The 11,357-nt window shown below is 45.2% G+C and overlaps 1 protein-coding gene across 4 annotated transcripts in view; it reads right to left on the bottom strand.

Moving 5' to 3' along the window:
• Nucleotides 1-196: 196 nt before the first annotated feature.
• Nucleotides 197-11,357, bottom strand: part of usp19 (ubiquitin specific peptidase 19) — a 35,470-nt gene continuing 24,309 nt past the window's right edge. For 2 of the 4 annotated variants that reach the window (XM_035381100.1, XM_035381101.1), the window contains exons 20-26: nucleotides 10,616-10,944; nucleotides 10,124-10,234; nucleotides 9,699-9,915; nucleotides 9,240-9,392; nucleotides 8,808-8,974; nucleotides 8,110-8,285; nucleotides 197-1,421 (exon numbers count right to left, since the gene is read on the bottom strand). In XM_035381100.1, coding sequence (XP_035236991.1) covers nucleotides 1,281-1,421; nucleotides 8,110-8,285; nucleotides 8,808-8,974; nucleotides 9,240-9,392; nucleotides 9,699-9,915; nucleotides 10,124-10,234; nucleotides 10,616-10,944 — 1,294 coding nt within the window. In that variant the 3' untranslated portion in view covers nucleotides 197-1,280. Of the gene's footprint in view, nucleotides 1,422-2,878; nucleotides 5,025-8,109; nucleotides 8,286-8,807; nucleotides 8,975-9,239; nucleotides 9,393-9,698; nucleotides 9,916-10,123; nucleotides 10,235-10,615; nucleotides 10,945-11,357 lie in introns of those variants that run through there. The other 2 variants (XM_035381098.1, XM_035381099.1) reach the window with 1 other exon arrangement.

The raw sequence follows: 11,357 nt of genomic DNA, 5'->3' as shown, positions 1-11,357 counted from the left end.
ATTGTAATCCAATTAAAATATTACCACAACCAACAATCCTATATAGATTATCCTTTGTAGTTCAGGGATGTCAGCTAAATTAATGTATTTGTGCATGATTCAGTATTGGATATTTATCATTTTTCTGTTAGAATCACACCTTTAAAAAAATCATAAAATATAACATCTGACAGGCCTTACAAACATAAACTTAGTATTTTACTTTCTCAAAAAAAGTTTTATTTATATTAACCATTTATACTTTATTCACAGCAGCATTCTTGAATCATAGCCCCCACCCCACACTCCACTCCATATATGCAGTCCAATACAAAAAAAAAAGAAAAAAAAATGGGGGCGGGCCAAAGGGGGGAAATTGGGTAACAAAAATAACGAGACAATCCACTCAGAACTGAAAACACAGGATTCAAACTAAAGAGAGAGGAAAAACAACATTCCGTTCTAGGGCTACTGTGTCAACATGCACATTTCAGTGTGTATCGAGCAAAGGATTTTTGTTTCTGTCACAGAACACATCCACAGGGGTTGATCCAATAACTTACCAGGCTAATATTTCCTCTTTCTGGAAAAGGAAAAAGGTATAACAGCAAAATGAAAATGCCACCTTGGTGTTAGGTGGCAGGAATCTGAGCAGAGGGGAGGGAACAGTGGATGGAAAGTAATTTCAGCCTTTTCTTTACTGCTTGAAAAAATGTGGTCTCCTGTCTACAACCATGGTATTATGGGGTTAGCTACATAAACAGCTCGGCTTGCAGAATCCCAGACTGCCATTAACCCACCAGACAAGGTTACTCAAAAAAGCATACAAAATGCACCCCCTCCCCCAACCTATCACGGTTCTCCAACAATGACTTTGCGTTGGAAGGGTATGATTAAGTGTGACCTGGTGACAAACAGAGTTGTGTGGGCTTAGTGGGGGGTGGGATCAGACAAAGATTTGACTGTGAAATTGACTTGCAGACAAAAGATGTTATTCACCGCTTACAGTTGTACGGACCTCTGGGTAGTCACAACTGGGTCAACAGTGCAAGGAGAATGGGCAAGGGCTGGTCTGAGAGCGTGTTCATGTGCAAGTGTTTTGTGTATGAATGGTTGCTTTAAGCATGTGCATTAATGCCACCCAGCCACCAGTCAAAATTTCGAAGGCGGGACAAATGCATTTCCTTCAACACACTTCATTAATTAGTAAGCACAGAAGTGTCTTTAGCTGAAGAAAACCTCTCCAAGGTATATGTTGTTGACTGGCCACCAGTACAATGTCCAGTCCCGGGCGGCCCAGTTTAATCCACTTCCTCCATGTTGCTGTAGGACGGGGTGGCGCAGTCTCCAGAATGAGCGAACAGATCGGACGTCACTTCCGGGGTCAGCTGTGGGGGGCCTTCCGAATCCAGGTCTGTCCCGAACAGTGTCTGGCTAGAGGCCTGTAAAATAAACCAGCATTATAAAGATATTGTCCAACCATTCCTGCCATCACAGGAGTTAAAAAGCTAAAAGCTAGCCTTTTTTCTAGACGTCTTCACATAGCAGTCACACAGATAGAAGCCATTAAAAACGCCCTTATTACAATATTTGCAGCTCAAAATATGAACACTAGCGATGGGAATTGTATAAAATAAAACATTTACACATGGTACGATTGTCATTTTATTATTAGAAACACAGTACAAGGAACTGTATATTGCAACAGCATTCAGACTTGGAAGTACCTGTACAAATTATTGCTGGACTGATCAACATTCCCCATTCTCTCAGTCTGTTTAATTACATTTCCATTTTAAATGCAAATCCAGGTTTAAAATGCCATTTTATTTTTGAATATATATACACACAAGCCTGAATATCACTACATCTGTAATAAAATCTGGTGTTAAATTACATGAGGACAAATTTATATATTTCCCCATTTTAAAGGATTGTAACTATATTCTATTGTAACATTAGTGCAGGCACATTCATGATTCTTTCAGAAGTATAATAGATTACATTTCATAGCATAATTATCTTCAGGTTGCATAAAAAGGAGTAGTGGACACAGCAGAGCGAGAGCATGTCAAGCAGCATACATATTAGCATAAGAATTACATCAGATTAATCTTGCCATCAATTGCATTTACTTGATGACACTGCTACTAGAGCAGTCAAAAATTATTACTGTATCATTCTTGGTCGGTTAAACAAAAAAAAAATAAGGCTCTTTTTAAAAACTGATGGAGAGGGGAGTTACAATGCAACAAAAAAACAGCATCCCTGAGACTTATTACAATATTCAAGCTGCATTGCTCTGAATATGATCCTTTCAAAACGGCACTCATTCCAACACGAATGGATAAGGAGCCATATACACATTGTGTATACAGACAGCTCAATTAGATTTCCCTTTTGCAATTCCCTTCATCTTTCAGCATGGTAGAGCAAGGAAGAGGTATACAGTAGCATTCAAATCACTTCCATGCATGCTCGCATGTCTTTAGCTTTTATTTTATTAATTTTTTAAAGAAAGATAGTGTGATGGATAGGACCCTATAGACCAGCAATGGGCATTTGTTTTCAAAGGGTGAACAACAGAGCTCTAATGCCTTTGGTTTATGTGTACCACAGGCACTGTGTGGTGGAATAGTGCTTATGGGAAAGGCTTGTCGTTGTATACCAAACCCCCCGTGATTTGAGTCCGTTTTCACATTTCCCTTTGGCTGAATCTGCACCATGCGCAATATGAATGAAAACCCAGGGTACTAGGGCAAAGTGGTCCTGAGGTCTTAACAATGAGAGCAACTGCATCACAAGAAGCACTCTGTCTGGACAGGTCACAGAAATCATTACACAGCTCACTTTAGCAAACAATATCCATAATACAGTTAAAGTAATATGTGCCAGAAATAAAAAAAAAAACAGGATTCATTTTTCAATACTGTGGTCAGTACAGAGATTCAAAGGGAGTAATAGCAGGCCTGGAAAGGTCGAAGTTAATTAAGACGTGAGTTAGACAATATAGTAATTACATAAATACACCAAGACACTCCTTCAGTTTCAAATGAAAAACATTGCTTGGCTGGTATAAACCACAATAAACATTGACTAAAGATACAATGAAATAAATACTCCACCCTAAATTTACACAGGGCTGTGTTCTGCTGCTAACGCATCCTGACTGGCCACTTAATCTGCTGCATTAATACACCTGGCAGGGCTAACCATTTAATCTTCTGCAATTTCCACCTAAAACATTCATCAGGGATACAGCTAAAGCAATGCCCAGGAAACAGTATTCGTTCATTTTAAAAATAAATATACATTTAGCTGCCTTCATGTTTATTTTTACAAATTTATCAAAGCTTCGTTATTTATGCGCTATGCTCATTTATTGCTAGGACACTGACAGCCCTAAAACACAATTGTATCAAATCTATGGCTGTAGGCAACTGACAGCAACAATGATCAAGGACATCTGATGAGCACAGTTATTACAGTAATTACTATTATTACAGTAAGACACAGAATGGGTAGATGCATCTCACAAGGCCATTATAATGATGGGCAGAAAAAAAGTACATTATAGACATCAGACCCTGACTGAATTGTTCTGAACATGGACAAAATGATCTCTAACAAACCTTGGCTCTTCCCACAGCAATGACAAACTAATACTTACATTGCTATGGTACCCAGAGTTAGGTGGGAAGGGTGAAGGGGGAGCAGCAAACAGAATTGGATTACTTCACACCCATTAGGAGTCATTTTTAAATGAATGCAAGGCAGGGTCAGGGCCAAACTGGGAATTATTTTTTCCATTCCAGTGAATCTTTATCTAATACTAATTCATTTCACTGTAATGGCTATACTAAAATATTCTTTGATTCGAAAACAATGAGGGGCCAGCACCCCTATGTGCAACATTCATCCAATAATAAGTCCGAGTTGGATGGGATAGTGCAAATTAAATATCTGGACCAATCCAGTCAATCTATATCAACCGGAAAGCCTACCGCAAGCTTCAGTGAGGGCTTGATAGTGAAGGGTTGTCATTGTCTGATCTTTACAGCCTCCACAGACATTATCCTTTAACACTTTCCTTTCAAAGGCTTCAATGTTTTTAGCTGTAAATGTATTTACTCACTTTCTAAATGCTTACATGAATAGGCAACTTGAGTTCTGCGATATCAGAAAGGCAAGTTTCTGTGCAATGTAGGGAGTACATTTGTCTGTAGAGAGTGGTGGCATAAAATCAATGGCAGCGGCAATCTCTTCAGTACAACAGGCAGAAGTCTTGTGATTAATTCTGCAGCCACAATTATGCTGTCCAATTGGAAGCATGTCCTCACAAAACGATGAGCTCTCTTCCCGTATCGATCATATTGGTGAGATTTTGTCAATAAAACTCCTCTCCTCCTCTCTACTTCTCCTCCCTGTCAAATTACATTTTTGGAACATTTAAAATATTCTGTTCAGATTTCAAATCCCTGGTTCATCATCCACCCTGCAGGGAAACCGGTAAAAGATTAATGACGGCAGCCACTCTTTTGTCATGCGATGCATCACACAAAGTGGTTATATGTGGGATACATACACCACTTCTGCTGGTGAGCAATGTTTGCAATGTTTGGCATTATTTACTGGAAGACCCAAGCCTTTTCTAAGTTGCATGTTTTGCAGTAGCAATCCCAGGCGCCCTTGAAAATACATGGAAAGTCCGGAACAGCACGTGGGACTCATGGAGTTACTGGGAGAGATCTGTTAGCCAGCCTGCCTGCCTGCCTAATGGGGTGAGGCTGGAGAGGGAGCGGGCCCCTCTAGGCCCAGCTGCCTGGAGACAGCAGAGGATAGAGCAGATTGAAAGCCAGAGCCAGCAGAGCCCCCAGGGTGCCCAGGACGAAATATCTGACGCAGTCGTCGTCAGAGCAATCGGAGAGGAGCTCCTGCCGCTGCTGTGGCCAGCGTCCCTCCCCTCGTCTCCTCCGGAGCCGGCTGCGCGACTCTTCCCCCCTCTCATCCTCCTCTTCCTCCAGTTCCTGCCATATTAGAGAGGCCTGCGATTGGCGGAAACCCTATGTCAGCTTCTGGGAAAGCGCGTCATTACAGCACAGCCGGCCTAGCTCCTCCCCTCAGCCGTCTGCAGCACACACACACTGTCACAGACCCCGGGCCTCTCATTCACACATTTGAGAGCATCTTCTGTCTAATGCGGGAGAGGTGTGGGAGAACAATGTCCCACGAGCTGCCGTCACAATGGATTAAACACTCCAGCGCTGCAGCTCTTTTGATTCATGATAAAAAGAGGACAGGGGACGCTCACCGTGCTCTGAAAGTTTACATTTAAAGCACGTACTGACGGAGAGTGAAAGGCACCCCGTTGAGAAGGCAGACAGATGCAGCTGTGTGGGTGTGTAGCGTGTCCCCTGAACAAAGCCTACAGACAGGCAGCACATCACTGAGCACTACAGCTGAGTGAATCTGCCCAGGCCTTGATCCTGACAATCTCCTCACTTTCCATTTTAACATCATTTCCACTAGGTAACAGAGTCCATGTCTAAAACACACTAGACTCTTCAAATAGTTCATCAGACTTTCTTTTTTTTTTTTGGTTGCAAAGCTGTGGCCATATAAACAATATGGCACATGTAGATGGTGGTGCAGAGGTCACATGACTGCATAGGATTTGTTATACAATGTTATACATTTCACTCATTTTCACTCCATATCAAGTTGGCAGCAATGATGTGTGCAATGACAACAGGCAATGTGGAATATGAATCTGTAATGAGCGTGGGGAATAAGACTCAATTCTGTAGATACAGGAAAGACTAGTTATTACATCATTGTCATTCATCAACAATGATGCTAATAATGCAGGTCATTATGAAATGAGTACTTTTTCCTGTATGCAGGTTGTGCATAACAAGGTATACAGATTGGCAAAGCTATTGAGTGTACCGTAACTGTTACTGCCAACTTGATCTGAATCGGAGAACAAACATCTCCATACACAACTCATCAGAGCTCCCGCAATGAAACCAGCCAAAAACCCACAAAATGCAGGAGAGCAAATGTACTCAATATGTCATTGAAGGCAAAACATTTCTTTTCTGACATCCTTACACAACAACTCCACAAAGAATTGCAGGTTTCAACAATAACATTTGCCTGCTTGCCTGAGGCAAGTAACTATTCAGGGCAAACTCCCATTCTCAGCTCATTTAAATCTCCTTTTGGCTCTGCTGAAATAGTGAAGAAGCCCAGTTGTGTTTGAGAATAAAAAAGGTTATGAGGAGTGCAGCATAGTGGTTACTGGTTACTGACGCCATGCTTTCCATAGATTAAAAAAAGGAAATTCACATATTCCTTTATAACTGCATTGTGTCCGTGTAAAGTCAGTGTGTTGGGAGTATATATAAAGCTCCCTTTCCAGTTCTTTTGACACAGGAAGATGCATTCCAAGCCTACTCTGAATGCATAGATCTCTCAATGTACCCTTTTCAATAGCCTTCTGATTAAAGGTCACACACAGGCTATACTCTTGATGCCATTAACTCACAGTTCACAGAAAACTAACAGACAGGTAGTCTTCTGCTAGCAGTGGTCAAGACCCTTTATTGGTGTATTATGTTGTCTTTATGGCAACATAATGTTCCAATGAGCTCACTGCTTATATTGTTTTTTAAACTTATAAAAGGACTTGCAACTATAAAATCTTTTAAATATGGTTAGATTAATCCAAAGGACTATTCCAATAAATCATTCAGATAACCCCCATTCCCTAAAGGTTCCCATCACAAGGGTTCTACTTTATCCATTGCTTCAGGTAGATTCAAAATTTGAATGCTCAATTGATCATTTCTTATAATCTAATGGTTTTTTTATTGAAAAAAATAAATAAATACATTGTTTCAGTATGTGATGGTAAATAAAAACAACAGGCGAGTCAAACGTTATTAGAGATTTTTGTTCTTTTATGCTCTTCCTGTCACTGGTAAACTTTGCGACAGTTGGGAAGTTTGAATTTAGCTTGGAAAGGTACATTTTTTTTACCAACCTGCCCAGGCAAGTGTGGAAAAACCTTAACCTTGAACCCCATGTTGCATTCATATAGCTGGAGTACACAATGGTGGCAATTTGTGTATGCATGAATACATCACCTATAGCTGTACACACACATGCACACCACGGTTCTTTGGTTCATACTGCCCACATTCTATCCATGTACATTTCCATATAAACATTTAGTGTGAAATGGACAGGGAAATGCACTGTACTGCTTTTAAAGGCGTGACCTCTAGACTGCAACAGTGCCACAAAGTTAATGCAAATGCAGCTGAATGGGGATACACACGTCCGGGCCTGATGTGTTCACAGTGTGATGTTATTCCCCAGGAGGTACGGAAGAATTACAGGGTGTCCACATGTCCCAAAATGCTCCACAAAAGTGGCCAAAAGCCTGTCTCTGCTTCAAGTGCCCCAACGATTCCAAACGGTGCAAAACCATGCTAGTATTCTACTGAAACCGTGGCTTACAAACCCTCTCCCAGGAACACACTTTGATAACTGAGCAAAGCAGTGAAGAGAAAGCAGTCTGGTTTTATGAATGAGCAATACTGATCCCGTCTCCAAACATGTCTCACAACAGCATTTGGTCAAGTCTGAGAATAAATCTGACACCTACATTAGACCATCATAAAAGCATTTACCCAAGGATAGTTCGCATTTGTTCACATAAAAATAAAAATCACACCCTTGAAATGGATTCAGTATATACTGACTACAATTAGACTACCGTAAACCAAAACGAAGAGCATTCTACAAATACTAAAAGAACAATGCAAATAGTCCAGTAAATCAGTTAAACAGGCTAAATCAGTTACAGCACCACAGGGCCAAACTGAATCATTAGTTTGTTACAAACGCAGCCCATTGTGTTTACTGTGCGAGGCGTGCAGACAGGCAGCTCGGTGTTGATGGCATAACCAGGATCAGTTTAACTTTTTGGCACAGAGCGGTAATTGACAAGATTAAGATTGATGAAACTGATCCTGAATCAGAGCTTGGAGGCGCTATGTGTCCAAGCTCTAGCCCAGCGCTTCAGGGAGGATGTGAAAGCGTGGCGAGCGGCGCCCTCACCTGGCTGGCGGTGGCTCCTGCGGCGGCGGGGGACTCGGCCCCCAGGGGCCCCAGGAGGCGGGCGGGCCGCTCCACGGGAGAGTTGCGCCGGCGGTAGAAGAGCACGTAGGCGTAGCGAGTGACCACCTGGCTCTCCTCCACCGTGGTCACTGTGCTGTCATCAAACAGGCGCCAGCCTGGGAGTGAGGTACAGTCCCATTAATACAGAGTTACACACCAGACCAACAGTACACCCACACACATTATCCACTTAAAACGCCTCAGCGCTCAAAGACACACGCCAACAGGTGTCATCCGCATTTGCAAAGCAATCTGGTTTTCCATGACCCCATGACCCGCCAGCTAACAGGAGAGGCAGTGATAAAAAAAACACTGGGAATAGCGGAGTAACACCCTGCTCGGTCAATGAGCCAATTTACCCTGTGGCCTGCAGGGTTGGCTGTGCCCACGGATTTGTACCTGGCAGCTCTGAGAACACTGAAAATCACAGGCAGAGCTCTCAGAACTGTTTCTGGGCTCACTGTGAGCCCATCTGTATTCCGCTGATGAAATCGCAGTTTTGGGCCATTAGCAGCAGCCTCAGCCAGCGCTCACACACCCTGTGCACGGAGGAGGAGGAGGGGGAGGAGGGGGAGGAGGAGGAGGAGGAGGGGGAGGGGGAGGAGGAGGATAAAACAGGAACCCCCGCAGGCACTCACCCACGTCGCTGCGCTGGCTGTTCTTGTCGCTGGGCAGGCGGGCGTAAGCAGTGTAGTGCCCCCCGATCATGCCCCCGTAGTGGTTGATGACGGCGTACAGGTCGTAGATGGGGGGCTGCTGAACATCGTCCTTCTGACCGATGCAGAACTTGCTCAGATCCAGGTTCCTGGGGCCAAAAATAAAATAAATCAGTCGCTGTAGCGCTTCTAAAAATGCACAATAACTCTGGTAAGTCTAACGTATGTGGGAGCCTGGATGGTGACGGGCATGATGGGACAGAATCCTTGAATGGCAGTAAAATCTAGGGCAGGAGGCATGTGGAAAGCAGCACTGAGCTGCACTGCACTCACAGGCTCCTGTCTGGTAGAGCTGCAGTATGTATGAAGTGGAGCAGTAGACCGGCAGTGGGCCGGGGGCCGGTAGGCCAGTACCTGACGGGGAAGTCCACCATGTCGTTGATCTTGTCCCTCCAGATGAAGCTGCGGAAGGAGAAGCGCTTGAGCTGTATGATCAGGACGTTGGGAAGGCGCCACAGCATCAGCTGCTTGGAGGCCTCCCTGTGCTGCTGGCACTTAGGACAGTACCTGTATGAGGGAGAGACAGAGGGAGGGGGAGAGAGAGAGAGAGAGGGCGGGGGGGGGGAGAGAGGGATTCAATCAATATGACCTTGAGCATTGAAGTTTCTGATGTAATTACTATCCAAAATTATTTTATTTTCGTATCATTTAACTTTTTTGTGGATGCGCATCCTTTTTCCTGAAATGACAAGCCATTTCTCTCATTCCTTTGATGACCAATGGCAACACTCGGATACGGCACAGGGTGATGTGTGTGTGTGTGAGTGTGTGTGTGTGTGCATGTGTATCTGTACACCCGCGTGCGAGTCGTACCAGGCCTCCTCTGGCGCCAGCACCTCAGGCTTGGTGAAGAGGTTGAGGCACTGCTCCAGGGTGAAGTGCCCGGCCCTGGCCGTCTCGCTGGCTGAGCCCGGGTCCTCCACAAACTCCAGCTCCTTGGACCGGACCAGCACATACTCCTTTAGCCTCTCGTTGTTCTTCCACACCAGCTCCAGGATGCCGTCCTCAGGCACGTCCAGCACAGCCTCACCTGCAGGAGAGGAAACCAAACCCCCCACATCAAACGATGCTTTATTTTACTATGCAAACTAGGGAGACGATCCCTTTCCTACCCTTTACAGAGGACAAACACCAGGCCGACTGCCTGCCTCAGCTTTGTCCTCCAGTGCCTTTACCACAGTCAGAGACATGCACGAATGCAAGCACCTGCATGTGTGCACACTCTAGACCTGTCTCACCTTTGTCCTCCAGTTTCTGTTCTTTGTTGGCCGAGTCGAGGAAAGAGATGTAGAACTGGGAGGTGGGGCCAGCCGCAGACTCGGAAGGTTGCTGGTAGCCAGTTACTGCCGCTATACGACAGACAGACAGACAGACAGACAGAGAGGGAGGAAGAAGGGTAAGGCAAGGCCGCTGTACCCAAGAGTACAACAATGTCCTTAGCAAGGGCAGCAGCCATGCAAAGCGCACTACATCCTTACTAATGAACCTGCTATAGAATTTAGTCCATTCTATTCCATTTAGTGTAGTTTATTCCATCCAAGCCAATCAATCCCTAAAATGTATAGACGTTTAGTCACACCCCATTATCTAACAAAAGAGACAGATATTTGCTATGGAGAACACAGGGAGAGTAAAAGTTCCGTTTTACAGTAAGGAACCTGGAGTGGGCTCATTGTCTAATCTCAGCCCGTCCAGCAGGATGCCGTTATTGGGGAAAAATGTGACAATACCTTCCGGCTTCACAGCCTTCTCGTAGGACGTCTCCTTTTCCCCCAAAGGATCATGGGAGTCTGGAGCGGGCTCTGAGAAGCCGGAGTCGGCAGTGTGAGTGGAGAGGAGGTCCTGATCCCCGCTGGATTGGCCAGAGGCCTGCTCTTCAGCCAGCTGGCTGCCGTCGCCCTCCTTCCCGTCCCCGGAGCCGCCGCCCGGGGTCTCTCCCTCCAGAGCAGCGCCGTCGCAGGCCTCCGGCAGCACGGGCGGCGGGTCGGCCCGGCACTGGCTGGCCTCTGGGGACGCTCTCCCAGACTGGAAAGGGGGCTGGAAAACGTTGACCGAGTACCTGGGTGGGAAAAGAGCATCCCGATTAGAAGCCAGGCCACCATTCAACCAACCAAAAACAGCGTGCACAGTCATCTACTCAACTCTGAGGGATAGTGGGATTACACCCTCATGCAAAAGGAAACCAAGCAAACTACAGAATCCTGCAGAAGAATGTAGATCTTGCGTCTTGAAGCTCACTGCCTGAAACCTGCACAACAGGCGACGATGACACAGTGGACGAGCGTGCTGTGCGAGAGAGGAAGAGCAGGTGAAGCTCACACTGCGCAGGGCCTGGCTGAACTGGTACATCAGCCCTGTGCCTGGGAAACGCAGCCGTACCTAGAGTAACCCTGCAGCAGCTGTGTGAGCCGGCGTAGGTGAGTATACTGGAGTAACCCTGCAGCAGCTGTGTGAGCCGGGCGTAGGTGAGCG

This window comes from Anguilla anguilla, chromosome 11 (assembly GCF_013347855.1).
Source record: "Anguilla anguilla isolate fAngAng1 chromosome 11, fAngAng1.pri, whole genome shotgun sequence".
Classification (NCBI taxonomy): Eukaryota; Metazoa; Chordata; class Actinopteri; order Anguilliformes; family Anguillidae; genus Anguilla; species Anguilla anguilla.
The sequence above is the reverse complement of the archived record's forward strand: the minus strand, read 5'-3'. Positions and strand labels throughout refer to the sequence as shown.